The following is a 21768-nucleotide window of genomic DNA, read 5'->3' on the forward strand; positions in this document are numbered from 1 at the left end:
TTTGTTTAAACAAAACAAGAAATAAAAGCATACAGAAGAATTATCCATAAAGACAAAAAAGTGAAAAAATAAATAGGTAAGACTTATTACATTATAATACATTCTTCTTGGATTTCTATCGACTTCCCGTCACCCCACCATGTGTCCAGCACAGGATTATAACAGCAGATTCCTCACGTCACATGGCAATCTGTTTTGATCATTTCAAAATGCAGCGGACATGTGGCATGTTTGCAGGAGCAGCTCACCTGCTGGGGAATCACTGCCACTTACGGGGGGGATGGCAAGGTGGCAGCAAGGCTGGGCACTGTGCAGGTACGCCAGTGGGAGATTGGCTCTGCTGGTGTGCTGGCACACAGTGGCGTAGCGTGGGGGGTGCAGGGGGGGCCGGCCGCACCGGGCGCAACATCTGGGGGTTAGGGTTAGGGGGCGCAAATCCACGGGTTAGGGGGCACAAATTACTTGCCTTGCCCCGGGTGCTGACAACCCACGCTACGCCACTGCTGGCACAGTCCCAAATTTGCCACCATCTCGCTCCTCCTGTTAAAGGCAGTGATGCCACTGCTGGCTGGCTGTTGTTGTGGTTCCACTCCGCCAGGCAAGCTACCTCAGGCTGTTTGAGAAACACAGGTTAAAAGGCCCTTTGGGCATGCAGAACGATCTGCACGGTCCTTTAGATCCTAGCCTTTGTTTACAGCCTGCCTTTTCTGTACAAAGCACAGAATTGCTCATATGGAGCTCCTAACAATTTTCTGTTCAGGTGCCGAGCCAGTCCTTGCTCACTTGGGTAGGTGGAATCAGAAAGGTGTAGGGAAAGGATGGGCAAGCATCTCACCAGTCTAACTTGTTCTGCACCTGACCCCCTTGTGGGATGCAGGTGGCGCTGTGGTCTAAACCACTGAGCCTCTTGGGCTTGCTGATCGGAAGGTCAGTGGTTTGAATCTCTGTGACGGGGTGAGATCCCATTGCTCTGTCCCAGTTCCTGCCAACCTAGCAGTTCGAAAGCACACCAGTGCAAGTAGATAAATAGGTACCGCTTCAGCAGGAAGGGAAACAGTGTTTTCATCCACCCTGGCATTCGTTGTGCCAGAAGTGCCAGAAGCAGTTTAGTAATGCTGGCCACATTATTATTATTATTATTATTATTATTATTATTATTATTATTATTATTATTATTATTATTATTTCAACTTCTACACCGCCCTATACCCAGAGGTCTCAGGGTGGTTCACAACAAGACCACAACATATAAAATCAAACCAAAAGCAATAACCCAATAACCCCCTCCCCCCCCAAACCCCCACCACATTCTAAAAGGGTGTTGGATGTCCATAAGATCAGCCAAAGGCCTGGTTAAAAATGAACGTTTTTGCCTGGAGCCTAAGGGTGTATAATGAAGGCACCAGGCAAACTTCCCTGGGGAGAGCATTCCACAGATGGGGAGCTGCTGCAGGGAAGGCCTGTTCTCATGTTGACACCTTCTGGATCTCTCAAGGAGGAGGCACACAAGGAGGGCCTCAGAAGATGAACTCAGGGTCCAGGCAGGTTCATATGGAAAGAGGTGGTCCTTGAGGTCCTTGACCCGGAAAGCTGTCTGTGGACAAACGCCGGCTCCCTCGGCCTGAAAGCGAGATGAGCGCCACAACCCCATAGTCACCTTTGACTAGACTTAACTGCCCAGTGGTTCTTTACCTTTTTACCTATCCCATTTACCCTTGGCTTACATTTAACTTCGTCAGATAAAGTTAGGCACAACCTCCAGTCTCCTCAAGCCCAGCCCATGTCAAGGAAATAAACAACTATCTGACTTTTAGAAGACATCTGAAGGCAACCCTGTATTGGGAAATTTTTATGCCCATTGTTTTACCATTATTATGTGCTGTAAGCCACCCAGAGTGGCTGGGGAAACCCAGCCAGATGGGTGGGATTTACATAAAATAATAATAATAATAATAATAATAATAATAATAATAATAATAATAATTTACTTAGGAAAGTAATGGGGAAATGTACTGAAAAATGTGGGACGAAGGAATGATTAACAAGAAGACATGCAAACACCCCACAAGAAAATCAACATGAACTCTCATTGTCATGCAACTGCCCTGTAAACCTATCAGAATTAATGTTTGATCAAGACTGGACGTAGCCTAACCTTGCCATAAATTTTGTGCATACTGAATAGATATCTAGGGGAGACGAAGATCATCTGAGATGTCAGCAGCCTTCCTGCCCTAGGATCTATAGAAGATGATAGGCAATAGTATAACCTGTGTTATGCATAACAGGCAGTCCACAGATGCTAGACCGCAGATGCCTAGCAACATAGAAGCCTCTCCAACAGTTCTTTAATAGAGTTACCATAAAGCCCGGAGCTGTCAGGGGAAATTTCTCCTGCAAAACAAAATAGGAAAAAGCTGGTTTGGCCCTTACCCTGTTGCTTCATTGGAAGGTGAAAAAAGCACATACATTTTCTAGAAACAAAAGCAGAGTAAAACAAAGCAAGCAGCCAGAAACAGACAAGTATACATCTTTCCATAGCAAAGTTTTCATTATAGAATGAGTGAGATGCAGTGGGGTCATTTTGCAAGTGCCCTCACTGTGCTCAGTCCAAATGTGCATCATGATCTCTGGGCTCCAGGAAACACAACAAAAAAGTCATTTTCTTGATTGTTGTTTGATTTAAAAATCTTTACCCAGTGCCTTTGCAAGCTTTTGTGGATTCTGATGCTAATACGAAGCCTTGACTGGAATCTCTGTCTTTCCCCGCAGTCATGGAACCAGATGTGCTGGGGAAGTATCTGCTGCAGCAAACAACAACATCTGTGGTGTTGGAGTGGCATATAATTCAAAGGTGGCAGGTATGGGATAAATCAGGGAACACACAATTGAGGTTTCTCTCAGAGGCAAAACTGCAATTTTATCTAAAAACGGGGCAAGGAGCAGATATGTGACTCTTTTGAGGTGTGAAGATCAAACCAAGGGCATGAAAGGAACTATGGGATGGGAGGTGATGGTGTCTTCAGAATTGGGTGGAAAGTGAGAAAAGTGCTTAGCACTCACAATATGTGAGAGGAGGAAGGTGTGAGAGGGTACTATGGGGGCGGCTTGTGTGTACAAAAAGGAGCGGGAGGGGGGCATGGATGTGAAAGTGAAAACAGGGCTGCAAAGCACAACTAAACAATAGAAAAGAGAACTGTGTTCAGAAATGTGGTTGGGAAGGTGAAAAACGAGCTTCGTAATTGTGTGGTTTGGGAAGGGGAAACAAGGGTGGTCATGCCAGGGGGAATGGCGGAGGGTTGGTGAATGGAGCAGGGGTGTGTGTGTGTGTGTACACAACATAACTAGTTGTTTCACTCTTCATGCCAGTTTTTCCATCCTGCACTTCCTTCTTCCCAAGATACACGCAGGGCCATCTTACCCATAGGTGATAGGGGTGCGAGGCATCCAGGCGCCGGGCTCTCAGGGGCGCCAGGCTGATAGTTCAGGACCTGAGAGTTGAGTCCGGGGAAGAGCCCGCCTGTCAGTCAGAGTGCCATGACAGGCTGTTCTGCTGCAGGTGGCTCTGCGCCACGAGTTCGGGGACGACCGAGCCAGCAAGATACTGAGCCGACTGGCTGGGCCTGCCCTCCTGCACGCCTGGGACTGGGCAACCTGGGGGGGGGGGACATGCCGGGTGGATCTTTGCATCCAAACGCCACATATGCTTAAGACAGGCCTGGATACATGAAAACCATATGTCTTGCTCTCTTATTGCACATAATTGCTCAAATTGACCGACGTCTCTCATTGTTACTTGAAAGATGCAGCCTGATTAATACCTTGCAAAGTTTCTCTAGAAGCCTCGCCTTGCCTGCCCCAGCCAGCTAGGACCATAGTAAGGGATGATGGTAGTTGTAGTCCAACAATGTCTGGAAGGTTGCAAGTTTCTCTTCTGTAAACCAGGTCTCTCCATCTCTCCTGTAGCAGTTTGTGGAACCGAGTGGTGACATTGCCTCTCACTGTGAAGTCGAGTTGTGTGGCACACCTACCTCAAACGTAGGCCCCCACTGCTTTAAAATGTATCCAAAACAAATAGCTTTGGGATTCAATTATTGGCAGGCATCTTTCACCAAGAATGGAGATAGTAGCTCAGTGGTAGAGCATTTGCTTTGAACCCTGGCATCTCCAGGTAGGACCCTTGGCTGTAACCCTGGAAAACTGCTGCCAGTAAATGCAGGCAGCTGTTTCCTATTTTATTTATAAAGTACAGCTCCATTTGCCCCTTTGATGGAGCGATAATGTGTCAGACGGAAATGACTGCAGCCACGTACAAGCTCACCATTTAGCAAACCAGGTTATTGTTGAGGACTACAGCACCATCAAGTGGCCAGCTAAAAGCTGAGAAAGAAAGATTTTTCCAAGTCAGTTTTGGGATGGTAGCAAATGATTCACCCTCTTTCCAGTCAGGCTTGTACAGTAATGGTAAAAGCTTGCAGTGAGCTCTTGAAGGAAGCTGGAAAGGCTCATTTCAAAGGGAAGAGGGCAGCAAAAGAGCTGGAACCCCTTTAGGAAGTGAGCACAGCAGAGGGACAGTTTGAGTGGAGCCTTCTTTCTGATGTGCTGCTACATGCGGGGGGGGGGGGGTTCTAGGTAAGAGAACCTCCACTTATTGAGTCTGAAATGGTATAGCCCAGAATCCTGTCACCTTGGTCCATTGACTGCTTCTACATAGATCAGTTCAATGAGTTAAAAGCATGGCAGTAGACAGCTAGGAAGCTGGGCTCTTTCCAATTCCATCCTCAAGTTGAATGGGCTTCCCTGCATTTCAGATCATATGCTCAGTCTAACCATTTCAACAGAGACCATCTCCTTTCCAACTTTACACATTTCAACATGATGCTGGTCAACTGTTACTGCTGTAATCGATCTGAAGTAAAACATGTGCATCAAAATAGTTTTTTAAAAATACAGAACATTCTGGGCAGAGCAATCCAAATATCCCATCTGCCATGCTAGGGGGTGGATGAGGTGCCTGGATCTGCCAGCCTCTGCAGCAGGGGACCAGCAAGGGAACCCTCCCTGTGAGGAACTCCCCAATTTGCCCACCCAAGGGCAGGCAGAAGCTACCTCCAGCAATATCAGTACCAGGAACCAGAGTAGCCAGTGAGAAACAAATGGGTCTGTGTGGTCTCTCTCTCCCTCCCTCCCTCCGTGTGTGTGTGTGTGTGTGTGTGTGTGTGTGTAACTAGCACAAAGATCCAAAGGATCTTGAGCTAACTCTGATTCAGACATTTGACAGCAATAAACCCAATCTGATCCTAGGATCTGCCATAGCAAAGAAGCTTTTCCCCCTCCCCACATTGCACCCAATATCAACTGCCTAAATAGTGCAGTGATGGGCCTGTGGATGGTGCCAAAGCTAAAGTGCTCCATTAAGGACGTGGCCTAAACCACTGAGTCTCTTGGGCTTGCTGATCAGAAGGTTGGTAGATGGAATCCCCACAACAGGGTGAACGCCCGTTGCTCTGTCCCAGCTCCTGCCAACCTTGCAGTTCAAAAGCACACCAGTGCAAGAAGGTAAATAGGTACTGCTGTGGCGGGAAGGTAAACGGTGTTTCCATGCACTCTGGTTTCCGTCACGGTGTTCCATTGTGCCAGAAGCAGTTTAGTCATGCTGGCGACATGACGCGGAAAGCTGTCTGTGGACAAACGCCGGCTCCCTTAGCCTGAAGTGAGATGAGCACTGCACCCCATAATCGCCTTTGACTGGACTTAACTGTGCAGGGATCTTTTACCTTTACCTTACCTTCCATTAAGACCCAGCCAGGCTTTTGGATTACCTTTTTTTTAACTGCAAAGCTTTGCATTCAGAAAATTGAGAAGAACTAAATCCTGCCTCTGCCAAAGTTGTGTATGAGATCACGTTTTGTGAAAGACAATGCAGATCCAAGATTGGTGTTGCAGGGTTTATACTTGTCAAGAGACCTTAGTGACCTTGAGACCTGTTTCCTCCACTCATTCTCCACATTTATGTTGCTTAAATCCACAGGCATCCGAATGCTGGATCAGCCATTCATGACAGACATCATAGAAGCTTCCTCGATCAGCCACATGCCTCAAATAATAGATATTTACAGTGCCAGCTGGGGCCCGACCGATAATGGTAAGACTGTGGATGGACCAAGAGAGCTCACCTTACAAGCCATGGCAGATGGTGTGAATAAGGTAATGTGTCTGGTTTAAAACAGTTTTATCATGTCCCTGTGATGTCTGAACTTTTGTGATCAAAAGAGCTCAAACGGGACAAAGCATCAGCAGGGAAGGTCCTTATAACCAATTCACTAACAGAGGAGATCAAACCTGGAACTGTGTTTGATCTTATATATCACTAAATTGGCTGAAGGATCTTCCCTACTTAATTCTTTATTCCATTTAAGTCTATGCCACTGAGAGAGAGGGAGAGGGGGAGAGATTGCTGTTGCTGCTCCAAATAAACCCAGCCCTCAGAATTACTGAGAATTTTTGCTCCACTAATTTGGTTAGCTGGGACGCGGGTGGTGCTGTGGGTTAAACCACAAAGCCTAGGACTTGGTGATCAGAAGGTCAGTGGTTTGAATCCCCGCGATGGGGTGAGCTCCCGTTGCTTGGTCCCTGCTCCTGCCAACCTAGCAGTTCAAAAGCACGTCAAAGTGCAAGTAGATAAATAGGTACCGCTCTGGCGGAAAGGTAAATGGCTTTTCCGTGCGCTGCTCTGGTTTGCCAGAAGCGGCTTAGTCATGCTGGCCACATGACCCGGAAGCTGTACGCTAGCTCCCTCGGCCAATAAAGCGAGATGAGCACTGCAACCCCAGAGTCGGCCACGACTGGACCTAATGGTCAGGGGTCCCTTTACCTTTACCTAATTTGGTTAGTAATTTTTCTATTTTCCCTTTCACCCATTTTCCTTTTCACCCATCCTTCTTCATTGCAACTGCCATCACAAAATGACATTAGAATGATTAACTTGCTTGCTTAGTGTTAAAACAAGTGCTACGTTAATAGCACAATTAGCCATTACATCTGTTTTACATCAAAATATTAAAATACCAGGAACAGGACCCCTAATTTGTATTAAGATTGCAACACACAGGGAGGGGAAGTTTAACCCTTCATGGCTGCAATCCTGAAAAACAATCACACCACCATCATGAATGACAGCACTGGGAGAAAAGCTCCCATGGGCACATATGAGGGGGAAAGCTCCCATTGGTGCAAATGGGAACTTTTTTTGTAATTCTAATTTCCACACAGGATGATTTTTGCCTGCTTTATGTGCTCCTAATGAAAACTGGGTGGGGCAGGGACTGTGCCTGGCATCATCATCATCATCATCATCATCATTATTATTAGATGTGGTTGCTAATCATGGTATTCTGGTTTGGTCCTTAGTGATAGTATATCAACTTATTTAGGCTGCACAGTAAATCTAGGGAGATCTAGCAGAACTGTTGTACAATTGCTCATTTTCCACCCGAATAATTTCTTTCTATTGTCTGTGATGATTTCTCACTAAAAACCTTTTCACATCTTTTCCGGTGAACTTAACCTGCTAATAATATCCAAGCATGGCAGAAATATATTTAATAGCTCTGCCCTAATGAGTCGTAAATCTTAGCCCATTCCATGTTCCTTGCTGATCTCGTGTGGTGTTTTGTACTGACACAGCCCACAAGGGCATGAGGAGGACAAAGGAAGTGTCAGGGATGAAGCATGGAGAACTTCCACAGCGTGAACTTCCACAATTTGTTGCAAATTGTATTAAAAGGCAAGCTAATCTAAACCTTTCTGGATCCCAGTCCATTTTGAAAGAGCTTTACTTTTGGATTACAAAGATTGTGTGCAGGATTCCATAGAAAAGACTATTTCAATCCTCTCGTCTTGTCCTCCCATTTTGTGGAGCATACAGGCAACTGTTTGAGTAGGGCTCGACATTGTCTGGAATACAAACTAGTCAGCTGAAATCTGTTATGATTCTTGTGACCTGTTCTGGTAACCAAATCAAATATAGGAAGGTTTTCCATTACAGTCGTACCTTGGTTCTTCCATGTGTTATATACTGAAAGAAAATTACCTTAAAATGCAGCATAGATGGTATTTAACACCTGAAAGAATAGCAAAAATGAATAAAAACTGTAGCAATATCTGCTGGTGATGCAACACGGGAAAAGGTACTATGATACATATATGGTGGAATTGTTTAAACATCAAACAATTTTGGGAAATAATATATAATGAAATGAAAAAAATGTTTAGATACTCATTTAGGAAAACACCAGAAGGTTTTCTATTGGGAATAGTACCAGGAAGCCTAAAGGAAGAAGATAAGACCTTATATTTATACGCAACAGTAGCAGCAAGGCTATTGATTGCGAAAAACTGGAAAAGTGGTATAATACCGACAAAAACAGAGTGGCTTGCCAAATTATTGGAGTATTACAATATATCCAAAACAATGGAAGAAATTGGAAGGATTTCAAAAGAAAAGATAGATAGGGACTGGAAGATGTTTAAAAGATACTTGCAAAATCATATCAAAAAATCAGAACTCCTATTAGAATAAACAAGTTCCGTTTCAAATACTGAAATATCAAATAAGATGGAAAACAATGTGTAATAGAAAAAGAAGTATGAAATTAGGGTAAAGGTGTGTGAAAGAAAGTAATAGAAGTGGAAAGAAATTGTAATTGAGTAGATTGGAAGTCAAACACAAAGGTGGGGTGAAGGGTTGGTGGATGGTGATGGGGAAAGGAACTATTTGTGCGATTGAGTGTAAGTATGTTTGAACATTTTTAAGGATTGTATGAAATGTATGTTTGTATGCTTGTATATGTGTATTAATGATGAATTTAAATTAAATAAATAAATTTTTTTAAAAAAACCAGTCGTACCTTGGTTCTCGAACACCTTGGTATTCGGACGTTTTGGCTCCCAAACGCCAAAAACCCAAAAGTAAGTGTTCTGGTTTTCAAACGCTTTTCGGAAGCCAAACGTCTGATGTGGCTTCCAGTTGAATGCAGGAAGCCCCTGCAGCCAATTGAAAGCTGTGTCTTGGTTTTCGAACAGTATCAGGAGTCGAACGGACTTCTGGAACGGGTTAAGTTCGAGAACCAAGGTACAACTGTATTCTGTTCATGAACAGCCAGAAAGGTGGGGCTGCCCAGCTCAACCCCAGAGTGGGAATGACACCCCTGGTTATGAATCTTATGAATGACAAATGTAGGACTTCTTTAAACTATTGTTGTTGGCGTCGGTCTGTCTCTTGAGAAAATGGAGTTCACTTCCGGGGGCGAAGTCACACCGCTGGAGAATCACAGCACTTGCTGTGGCTGTAGAGACCGGTAACCTATAATGGTTTCCTCCAGTGTTGTTTCTTTGCTGCATTCACAGCATCAAAGTGACCTCTTTGGGGTGCTAGCCTAGGCAGTGTGTATGGAGGTCCTAGGCTGCCCAGATGACACCCTCAGCCTCACTGATGTGGTCCAAAGGAAGGTAGAGCAATGCATTTGGCATCACTGAGCTTCAGAAGTTTCTGGAAGGAGGTTTACATGAGACCATCCTGTTGAATGGTCGCCTTAAAATGTGAAGGTTCATTATTGTTTCACAAGTTGTGTATGTCTTTAAGGGCCAGGGCAAATAACAAGACCCACTCTTACAGCTGTGAAACATAGCAGGTGCTGCTAGGTTGTGTTAATTAAGCTGTGTCAGCAATTGGATATAATATATAAAGAGCAGCACCTAGCTCTCCCTTTACCCTGGGTCTTGGGTCGCTGGTTGGGTCATGGGTCATGTTTGTTGTTGTTATCTTTAGTGTAAAAGGAGTTTTGGTTTTGTTATTAAAACCTTGTTGAAGTTATTTTTGAGTTCCTTGTTATGCATGGTCTCCCCAGCAAGCTCTCTTCAGCGCTACTAAACTGCAAATAGCCAACACATCCAACCGTCTTAAGGACTCCACTCTGGATTTGTGTAGGTTTTACTCCTAAGCATTTTCTTCTTCAAAAAGGGAACTATGACTATATATATTTTCCCCTGGATGCTCTTTTCTTCTTTTTTGTTGTATTTTCTGCCTTTCGCTTATGCACAGAAACATCCAAGCCTTTCTTTTCTTTGGAAAGCTCTCAGTGGTTGCTGCTAAAGTCAGATAATTAGCACCCCTGCTACGATGTTCCATTTCAAAGCGTCAGCAGTACTAACCTGGCAAAAATGGGGGGGGGGGCTATTAAAGACAGAAAGCACAACTTGCAAAATATTCTCAGTTTTGTAGCAGTCTCATAGATGGAGATCATAATCCTTTATCTCAAAATAATCATATATCTGGAAAAGTCAGCTATCAAGTTCATCACATCTCAATAATAACTGCAGTTACCTGTGAGGTTTGAAATGTTGGCTGAGATGTGGTGGTCTTGTAGTAAGGTTAAAGCTTACTGGGAAATGATATACAATGAATTGAAAAGGATGTTCAAAATAACTTTTATTTTTTTTAAAAAAACTCCAGAAGCTTTTCTTTGGGGAATTATAGGGACAGAACCACCTAAATTGTATAGAAATTTATTTACATAAGCTAGCCACTATAGAAGCAAGAATGCTACTTGCCCCAAAGTGGAAAGAAGCAGAAGTCTCAGTAAAGGAAGAATGGATACAAAAACTTATGGAATATGCAGAAATGGTGAAACTTACCGGAAAATATGAAATCAAGATAACAAACCATTTATAAAAGAATGGAAATGGTTAATGGAATATTTACAGATAAACTGTAAACAGATTAGAACATTGGCAGGATTACTGTAATAACCTGCAGTTTCATAAGAGTATATATTTAAAGATGGATAAATGAGCAAATTAAGTTTATTTGAATATGCAGAAGATATTAAAAATAAATTTAAGAAACCGCAGAAAGAGGGGGAAGGAAGTCAAGTTTTGAAATGTCAAAATGATTGTAAAATCAATGAAATGTATAAATATGAAAAGTATAAATGAAAAGTTTTCAAAAAGAAAAGAAGGAAATGTTGGCCAAGGAAGGTGTGTTCAGATATTAGTTTCGAAGTTTTCTACCCCTTCAGAATAGTTTTTGGGCTAGATAATAACCATCCAGCCCCAGTCCAAAATGGATCAAAAAAGTATGATTTTTAAATTTTATTTTCTTCTTACAGTCATATCTCACCTTTCCTCTAAGGAGCTCAAGCTGTCATGCATGTTTCTCAACCTCCCCATATCCTCACAATATCATTTGTAAGGTATGTTAGGCTGGGAGACTCTGACTGTCTTAGTGAGCTTCATGGGTCAGACTCCCAGGTCCAAGTCAGTTTACTGCCCATTCACTCACTTTTTAGAGGCCCCATTGGAACTCTTCACAATCTCTCATTGTGATTTCTTTGTGACTCTGAACACTTTAGTATTCTCAGCAAACCTGCCCACCTCACTGCTCACCCAATTAAGAAGCCAAATACCAGTCCTTGAGGGGCTCCACTTTCTTCATCTCTCCATTTGGATAACTCTCCATTTATTCCACCCCTCTGCTCCCTGTTGCTTAACTAATTCCTCTCCTCTTCCTCCATTCCTGTTAAGCTTACTCAGGAGTTGTTGGTGAGGTATTTTGTTGAAAGTCTGAGTACACTATGCCAACTGGATCACTTCCTTCTGCATGCTTGTTTATGCTCTCAAAGAACAGGAGGGAACGGTTGCAGTTGCTCGAGAGTAACCAGGCAGGTATCCGACCTGTCTTTTACAGGTTTTATTTTGGTGTAAACTATTTACAGTGAGGGATGCGGGTGGCGCTGTGGGTTAAACCACAGAGCCTAGGACTTGACGATCAGAAGGTCAGCGGTTCGAATCTCCGCGACGGGGTGAGCTCCAGTTGCTCAGTCCCTGTTCATGCCAACCTAGCAGTTCGAAAGCACGTCAAAGTGCAAGTAGATAAATAGGTACCGCTCTGGCGGGAAGGTACACGGCGTTTCCGTGCGCTGCTCTGGTTCACCATAAGTGGCTTAGTCATGCTGGCCACATGACCCGGAAGCTGTACGCCGGCTCCCTCGGCCAATAAAGCGAGATGAGCACCGCAACCCCAGAGTCGGTCACGACTGGACCTAATGGTCAGGAGTCCCTTTACCTTTACTTACAGTGAAGAGCGTCATAAGTTCATGTCTGGCTCAATGGCTAGCAGAATCCGGGAGAGGTCTGTTTTTGTACCTCCCCCAACATAAAAGTTTCGTCACCCCCAGCCTTTTCCGCCCCTCCCTGTGCCCCAGACTACTGCGCATGATTGGCGATGGCAAGGGCGTGCTTCCCTCCTCTCCGGCTTGCTCAGGTGCGGTGTTAAGGCTCTTTCTAGCATCCTCTGGTCCTTGCACCTCTTCTCCACTGGAGGTGGGGCTTTCCTCCTTGCTGGAAGAGGAACTGCTTCACAAGATTTTCGGAGGCTCCCTGTAACACAGCTGCCCCGCTATCTCTCGCCTCTGAGCTGATGGTAGTTCCCTGACAGTAAAGGATACAGAAGGCTGATAAATAGCAGCTGCTGGGGGGAAGGCAGGACGGGGAGCAAATGCCATCAGTTTGTAGGATTCTCAAAATCATCTGGTTGGCGTCATTTGGGAGTAGATTGATGGACTAGGTAGACCTTTGGATAATCCCACAACTTCTTAGATCTATACCTTACCATCTATGTACGATGTTGAATATGTTCGTCTGCATATGATAAAAGAATAGTCCTATTCTTTTTTTGGAATCTAGCTTTGGTGAGTTCACTTAGCATCCTTGGAGAAGAAAAATAATTGAAAAAAAGTCTTTTTTGCAAACTTTAGAAGTAGTGTATTTTTATGAAGTTTGTTTATTATTATTTTATGAACCGTATCCACATTCTAATTTTATGTGATTCCCCCCCTTTCTTTCTCCCTCTCTGCATAGTTGAGATCTCTGTTACATGCATAATATAAATCCAATTAGGACTATTTTCAGAATAGTAAAGTAATTATTCTACAGAAATGTCATGGATCTTTAATATAACTCCTAGCTGAATAAACATTGCGGACTCTTCCTTTGCCAACCAGAGCTTGAATTTAATATACAAAGGTGATTACTCATGAATCAATAATGAGAACTGAAATGTTGGCTGAGCAAGAGAGGCACATCGGGAATGTTAATGAGCTGCTAAACTGAAAATGATACTTCTCAGTATTCGAGAAGGGGCTCAGAAGAAGCCAAGGTTCAGCCAAGTTGTGCTCCTGATATTTTGGACAGCTCCCATCATTCCTGGGTGTTGTGATCTAAAACAGGCGTAGGCAAACTCGGCCCTCCAGATGTTTGAGACTACAATTCCCATCATCCCTGACCACTGGTCCTGTTAGCTAGGGATGATGGGATTTGTAGTCCCAAAGCATCTGGAGGGCCGAGTTTGCCTATGCCTGATCTAAAACATTTATAGGACACCAAGTTAGAGGAGGATGCTCTGTAAGAATGAAGATAATCATGCCTTGTAAGCATGATGATTCTTCAACTTCGTTTCCATTTTAACGTTACACCCAAGATCTTTGAACTTGCTTATATTGTCTTGGTTTATATATTTGTGGCTTCATGAACAGCGTTTATCCAGTTTCAACTTATCCTTGTTTAATGGAAAAAAAGTTCTCAAACAGCCAATTGCTGTGTGTGTGGTTGGCTTTTTACATCAGCAGGTTTTTCAAAAAGAAGTCGCTCTTGGAAAAAGATCAAACTTTTTTTTTACTAAGGCTGTGGTCTGAGCTTCATCACAATTTGCAATGTGTCATCTGTACCTTCCTTCCTGCATTGCCAGTGAATGTTATATTGCCTCAGTAAGACGGCTGTGCCTAAGGCACAAAAAATTCTGCAAAGGTGGAAATTGCCTGGAGGGAAGTATTAAGAATTTATGTTCTAATCAAGGCATTGTAATTGGGTTCTCCAGTGGAAGGAAAAACCCAGGTGTTAAAAAATAAATGGCTGTTCTCATTTTCCTTTAGCCACAGTTATGAGCAACTGGATTTGTCATTGTTAAAGGTGAACAGTGGGGAAATACGAGTAGCAATGTCATAGAACTATGCAAGTCACTGAATAAGTCACTGAGAAGCTAAGATTAAAATGAATTCAGACAGCAGTTCTAAACCCACACACCTGGGAGTAAGTGTCGTTGAACTCAATGCAACTTCTCTGCACGTCAACCCAAGAATATTCATATATGTTTCAAGTCCAGCAGCAGCCTAATGCAAGGTGTGACCAGAAAGTCTGGTGAATGGTCACAGAAATCGGACAGCGAGAAATATTTGAACATACATGTTTTATAGCAGGGGTCAGCAAACTTTTTCAGCAGGGGGCCCGTCCACTGTCCCTCAGACCTTGTGGGGGCAGACTATATTTTGGGGGGGGAAATGAATAAATTCTTATGCCCCACAAATAACCGAGAGATGCATTTTAAATAAAAGCACACATTCTACTCATGTAAAAACACGCTGATTCCCGGACCGTCCATGGGCCAAGTTTAGAAGGCGATTGGGCCGGATCCAGCCCCCGGGCCTTGCTTTGCCTACCCATGCTTTATAGGCCTTCAAAGTAGGCCACCTCTGATACAATGCACCGTTTCCAACGTTCGTAGAACTGTTGGAAACTTCTGGAGAAATTCTCTTTTCGTACTGCTTTCAGTTCCCTCGTCACAGCAGCTTGGACATGTGAAATGTTGGAAAAGCCATGCCCTTTCAGTGCAGATTTCAGTTTTGGAAAAAGAACGAAATCCGGTGGGGCCAGATCAGGAGAATATGGAGGGTGGGACAACTCAGTAAGCTCAGTGACGATTTCACGCAGAATATGCAATTCTTCCGCATCAATAACTCATGAACTTTGTCGACATTTGCCACCGTTCTGCTCGTTGATGGTCTACTCTGCCAGACCCAGAGTCGTCTTCGGTGGTTTGCCGTCCCTCACGGAAATGCTTAAACCACTCATACACTGTCTTTCAAACTATAACTTCATCTCCTTCCACAATTGTGAGCATTTCGTTGGTTTCCGATGCTGATGGTATGTTCAAATAATTCTTTCTGTCCGATTTCTGTGACCATTCACCGAACTTCCCAGTCACACCTTGTATTTCTCTCCCATTTTAGGATCCTTCATTTACCTTATTGGTGATTGTTGACATCCCAGGTGTGCTGTTACGGCTGGAATTGTGATTACATTGCCATTTATATCTCATATATCTATATCTTTACTCTTTGATCAGACCTTCTTATAAGTGTTACCTCAGTGTCTTCAGTGAGTGAAGGGCAGCTTCTTTGTGAATGTTGGCCACTATCGATTGGATGGCAACAGGTCTTAGAACCCCTGCCTTTGCAAAGTTCATACTCTTATGGACTAGCACAGGCACGCCTAACAGGTAGATCGTGATCTACCGGTAGATCACTGGAAGTCTGTGGTAGATCACCGGTAGATTACTGACTCCTCCCAAAGAAGCTACAACTTTGACCTGAACCCTCCAGTTTTTAACTCTATGAGTAGATCGCAGTCTCTTGGGAGTTGGCCACTCCTGGACTAGCACATCTCTCAATTTGGAAGTTTTCACCCTGCATCTTTACATACAGTTCCTGTTCCAGAAGATCTGTTAAATTAGGTTATTTTGCATTTCTCCTCTCCACTTTCACCTTACTTGCGCTATTGGCAAGTGTTAATACAGATCAAATTGCTGGCAAGTCTGGGCTACCAATTGCTCTTGTTTCTGCCATCCAGCTCTTCAATCTGATCAAATGAATCTGTATCAGTTGGTTTTGATACATAAGACGGAATGTTTCTGGGTCCAACAAGAGGCACCAAGAATGAGGAGTAGTTTCATATATAAAATGCTTTATTCAGAGGAGCCTCGACAAATTAGAAGCTCTTATCATTACATAAGCGGTGTGCTCTATTTCTTCACACACTCAGATCGCATCCCTACAATTGTATAAAAATGATCCAGATGCTTTATGTTGCCATTATAAAGAAAAAACAGCAGGAGCTTTTTATCTTCCATTTGCAATTTCAAATCAGAATTAGGTTTTGATTCCCTTTTGCACAGCTTCTTAGTTAGAATCCAGAGGAGCTCTTGCAAGGGGCCTATTGTAATATTGGCTTATTGCCCACCCACCAAAAACCTATGAAGTTGAGAACACACACACACACACACACACACACACACACACACACACACGTATACATTCCAGGCATGATTCTATGTGGATGAACTTTTCTTATTTTTCCAGATTTTTTGACCATACCTGATCTAAGATTTTTAAAAAATGAGTATGTGCTTTTTCATTCGATATATGTTCAGACATACATCAAGTTAGGCCACTTTGGGAGCTGTTGGTGGTACATGGGAATGTATATTTGATAAACTTGAATGCTTCCATCATCTTCCAGGCTGCGGTATTGAACCAGAGTCTATTATTATTATTATTATTATTATTATTATTATTATTATTATTAAATTTAAATAGTTTGAAATATTTGATTATTTATTTGGATCGTAACAATTGCTGATTGTGTGAATGGGCATCTTGTCTCATTAGACCCTAAGTCTATGATGGCGATCTGCCCAAAGTAGCCTTTGGTAGGACACAGAAATTCTTTCTGGCTAGGTGATCCTACTGATCTTCTTAGCTCTCTCTGTCCCACCCTTCCCTGTTTAAAGAGCCCCATCATATTTGTCTATTGCAACACTGGGGAACTTCTGGCTGCAGGCTTCGTTACAGCTGATCATCAGTGCTTGCAGAGAGCTGTCAATTGGGCTGTGAAGCCTTGATGATCAGCTGATTGTCTCGGCTTCAAAGTGTCACTCACCCAACATGGTTGAATTTCAAGGTGCGGATGAAAATGGGCCATCAAACACCAGTGTGATGTCAGATTGCTGATAGTTGGGCTTCCAGATCCAGTTACCCATTCCTGGTCTATTGTAGAGTTGCTTTATTATATCTCTTTTTTTTGTCAAAACAGACATATGTGTGTCAAAGCTACTCAGCCTTCTTAACAAACCAGGGATGCTTTCGAGCATAAACTCTCTAATTGTGCCTGACTGTCAGATAACCAAAGGGCAGAGCTGGTAAAGTGGACTTGTGTCCGTCACAACAAAACACTGGCTCTGCTCCTATTATCCCTGGAATTGATTCTCTCTCATGTGTGTCTTACTAACTGCTGGGAAATTCTTTTGTGTACTGAGAAAATAGAGATTTAAAGGGCAACATCCTGAGCGCAAAAGAATGGCTGTGATTTGCCCCAAACAAAAGTGTGTAGGACTCAATACATTTGTCACTTTGGGTAGCTGTGAATTGAGCTGCATTTCCCCATATTAATACAAAAGGTAAAAAAGGTAAAGGACCCCTGGATGGTTAAGTCCAGTCAAAGGTGACTACAGGGTTGTGGCGCTCATCTCTGCTTTCAGGCCAAGGGAGCAGGCGTTTGTCCACAGACAGCTTTCCGGGTCATGTGGCCAGCATGACTAAACCGCTTCTGGTGCAATGGGAAACCAGAGTGCATGGAAATGCTGTTTACCTTTCTGTCACAGCGGTACCTATTTATCTACTTGCACTGGTGTGCTTTCGAACTGTTAGGTTGGCAGGAGCTGGGACAGAGCAATGGAAGCTCACCCCGTTGTGGGGATTCAAACTGCCGACCTTCTGATCGGCAAGCCCAAGAGGCTCAGTGGTTTAGACCACAGCGCCACCCGTGTCCACAATATAGCTCCACAATAACATGAGCCTATGTATATAGCCTGAACCTGACAATTCTGAGTTCCCCTTTCCCACAGGGCCGAGGCGGCAAGGGAAGCATCTATGTGTGGGCCTCTGGAGATGGAGGAAGCTACGATGACTGCAACTGTGACGGTTATGCATCAAGCATGTGGACCATCTCCATCAATTCGGCTATTAACGACGGCCGGACGGCTTTGTATGATGAAAGCTGCTCCTCAACCTTGGCTTCTACTTTTAGCAATGGGAGGAAGAGAAATCCCGAAGCTGGCGTGGTGAGTAGAGAAATCACAAATTGTAGTGTTGTCTTTTCACAACATTAAGGGGTCTTCCTTTCCAGGAAGGAACACCCCTCTACATCTTTTGACCAACTAAGCCTTGCTAAATCTTCCCAGCAAGCATCTAATGACTAGAGCAGATATTTAACGCTTGGAGGAGCTGGAGAGAAATGTGGTTTTGAAACAGCTGTGTTGGTCTGCCCTAAGATAGAGTACAGTGGTACAGTGGTAGCTCGGGTTACATACACTTTAGGTTACACACTCTGCTAACCCAGAAATAGTGCTTCAGGTTAAGAACTTTGCTTCAGGATAAGAACAGAAATTGGGCTCCAGCGGCTCGGCAGCAGCAGCAGGCCCTATTAGCTAAAGTGGTGGTTCAGGTAAAGAACAGTTTCAGGTTAAGAACGGACCTCCGGAACGAATAAAGTACTTAACCTGAGGTACCACTGTATATTTCGTCTCAAGTTATACCCTGGTCTTGTTCAGTTTACCATTGTTCAGACTTCACCATGTAGCGGCAAACCATATTTTCAAAAGGACCCAGTGAGTTCTGATTTGGAAGCATCTTTTAAAAACCCCCAGAAAACATGATGAGTTCAAGTTCATTATCCGGTGAAACCAACTTTCACTCTTTTTGCCCAGCCAAAAAAAAAAAAAATATTCCTTGGGATCAGCCTTCAGTGATAATCCCATGGTAACTGGTGTACCTGAAAATGTTTTCATTGACATGGTCCTAAGAAGACTGGGCCTATGTTGCTTTTATGATCATTGCAAAACTGACTCATTATAGGAAAACAGGCCAGGAAAGGTATGCTTTGGCCACATTTAGCCTTTTAAACCATGGGAACAGGGAGTTATTGTTTTTTGTTTGTTATTATGGTATGTATTTTTGTGTTTTATATTGAAAACCGCCCTGTGATCCTTGAATGAAGGGTGGTATAGAAATCAAATCAATCAATCAATCATTAAAATCATAGAAACCATGGCTTAGCATGACATGAAGAAGTTGCAGCATGCCTCCTGCCTTCCTGTGCAGCTGCAAGGAGGAGTTCGAAATGTTTCGCTTCCATTATTCCTGACACACAGCTTGACGTGGCATCCAGACCATCAAATTGGCGGTTGGAGGATGGATGGTGGCTAACAGGTTGAGGTTGAATCCTGACAAGACAGAAGTACTGTTTTGGGGGGTAAGGAGGTGAGCTGGTGTGAGGACTCCCTGGTCCTGAATGAGGTAACTGTGCCCCTGAAGGACCAGGTGAGCAGCCTGGGAGTCATTTTGGACTCACAGCTGTCCATGGAGGCGCAGGTTAATTCTGTGTCCAGGGCAACTGTCTACCAGCTCCATCTGGTAAGCAGGCTGAGACCTTACCTGCCCACAGACTGTCTTGCTAAAGTGGTGCATGCTCTAGTTATCTCTCGCTTGGACTACTGCAATGTGCTCTACGTGGGACTACCTTTGAAGGTGACCTGGAAACTGCAACTAATCCAGAATGCAGCAGCTAGACTGGTGACTGGGAGTGGCTGCTGGGACCACATAACACCGGTCCTGAAAAACCTACATTGGCTCCCAGTACGTTTCTGAGCACAATTCAAAGTGTTGGTGCTGACCTTTAAAGCCCTAAACAGCCTCGGCCCACTATACCTGAAGGAACGTCTCCACACCCATCGTTCCAAGGCTGAGGGTCTTCTGGCAGTTCCCTCCCTGCAAGAAGTGAGGTTGCAGGGAACCAGGCAGAGGGCCTTCTCAGTAGTGGTGGGCGCTCTGTGGAACGCCCTCCCATCAGATGTCAAGGAAATAAACGACTATCTGACTTTTAGAAGTCATCTGAAGGCAGCCCTGTTTAGGGAAGTTTTTAATGTTTGAGAGCCACCCAGAGTAGCTGGGGAAACCCAGCCAGATGGGCAGGGTATAAATAATATATTATTATCATTGGAGGGACGCGGGTGGCACTGTGGGTAAAAACCTCAGCGCCTAGGACTTGCTGATCGCATGGCTGGCGGTTCGAATCCCTGCGGCGGGGTGCGCTCCTGTTGCTCGGTCCCAGTGCCTGCCAACCTAGCAGTTCGAAAGCACCCCCGGGTGCAAGTAGATAAATAGGGACCGCTTACTAGCAGGAAGGTAAACGGCGTTTCCGTGTGCGGCTCTGGCTCACCAGAGCAGCTTCGTCACGCTGGTCATGTGACCCGGAAGTGTCTGAGGACAGCGCTGGCTCCCGGCCTCTAGAGCGAGATGAGCGCACAACCCTAGAGTCTGGCAAGACTGGCCCGTACGGGCAGGAGTACCTTTACCTTTATTATTGCTGGTCTGTGACCGCATTAATAAAATTCATTCATTCATTCATTCACCTTTATTATTATTATTGGCTTATAGTTAACCTTTAGTGACTGTGTTACACAAAGCTTCTCAGCCTTCTACGACGGTGAGCCAATAGAAACTGATAGCCCTAGGTTGGCTCCTGATGGGTTGGATCCAGAGTTCATATTGCGTTGGGGGACCCTCTGGAACTGTATGAGAGCTGGCACTGGGGTCTTCAGGGGTAAAGGGATATGAGCAAACATGGCCTCCCCTCCCTCTAGTCTCCTGGTGGGAGCCTCTGTGTCTCTGTTATTAAACAAATAATCTAACTGAATTTTGAATAACTGGTGAATGAATCTGAAATGAAGTTAGTATTTACTGTTAATTACATTTTCCTAATTATTTTTTTAAAATACTTTAACTGTCTGCTGCTGTTCAGTAAATGAAAAGAACTGAAGTATATTAAAATAATCCCCCTTTTAAGCAAAAATATTTCATACCATTTTCATCTGCCTTTCCAGCTTGTAGGAGAATGGAATGTTCTCCCTCCCCCAGGTTAATTTTTCTGTATTCTTCTTTCAGGCTACGACAGATTTATATGGCAACTGTACGCTGCGCCACTCTGGAACATCTGCAGCCGCACCAGAGGCTGCGGGAGTGTTTGCACTGGCACTGGAGGCAAAGTGAGTGAAAACAGCCATCAATTATACTGTTACGAATTTAAATTACTCCTATTTATGGCTATAAACAAACCTCTTAAGCTTGCATGAGCCAAAACGCAAAATTCCATGTTACATTAAATGGTTTATTTTTGAATAGGTAATTTTACTAATGTAAATGCACTCGGCTTCTCCCTAACCATCTTCTGTTGCTCTTTTCCCCCCTGGCCATTTATGCATCATCAAACCAGACAACACAGATTTGCATGAAATTTGCATATGTTGATAGTGCATATAAATAAATGCAAATTTCCATTGGGAAAGCTGAAATGCTTGTCCTGATGGAATGTGTGTCATAGCATGATGCGCAGGGATGCGGATGGTACTGCGGTCTAAACCGTTGAGCCTCTTGGGCTTTCCGATCGGAAGGTCGGCAGTTCGAATCTGCATGGCTCCCATTGCTCTGTCCCAGCTCCTGCCAACCTAGCAGTTTGAAAGCACGCCAGTGCAAGTAGATAAATAGGTACTGCTGCGGTGGAAAAGGAAACAGCATTTTCGTTCGCTCTGGTTTCCCTCATGGTGTCCCGTTGCGCCAGAAGCAGTTTAGTCATGCTGGCCACATGACCTGTCTATAGATAAATGCCGGCTCCCTCAGCCTGAAAGCAAGACGAGTGTCACAACCCCATAGTCACCTTTGACTGGACTTAACTGTCCAGGGGTCCTTTACCTTTACCTTTTTTTAAAAAAAACAAAAACAAAAACATAGCATGATGTTGAATTCAATGTCACACAATGTCACT

The 21768-nt window shown here is 44.0% G+C and overlaps 1 protein-coding gene across 1 annotated transcript in view; it reads left to right on the plus strand.

Moving 5' to 3' along the window:
• The window catches only part of PCSK2 (proprotein convertase subtilisin/kexin type 2), a 137466-nt gene that overhangs the window by 108875 nt on the left and 6823 nt on the right, over window positions 1–21768 (plus strand). Inside the window, exons 7-10 of the mRNA XM_081189108.1 lie at window positions 2773–2861; window positions 6032–6207; window positions 17795–18010; window positions 20892–20992. Of these exons, the coding sequence (XP_081045234.1) occupies window positions 2773–2861; window positions 6032–6207; window positions 17795–18010; window positions 20892–20992 (582 nt within the window). The remainder of the gene's footprint in view (window positions 1–2772; window positions 2862–6031; window positions 6208–17794; window positions 18011–20891; window positions 20993–21768) is intronic.

This window comes from Podarcis bocagei (genome assembly GCF_964188305.1).
Source record: "Podarcis bocagei genome assembly, chromosome: 3".
NCBI lineage: Eukaryota > Metazoa > Chordata > Lepidosauria > Squamata > Lacertidae > Podarcis > Podarcis bocagei.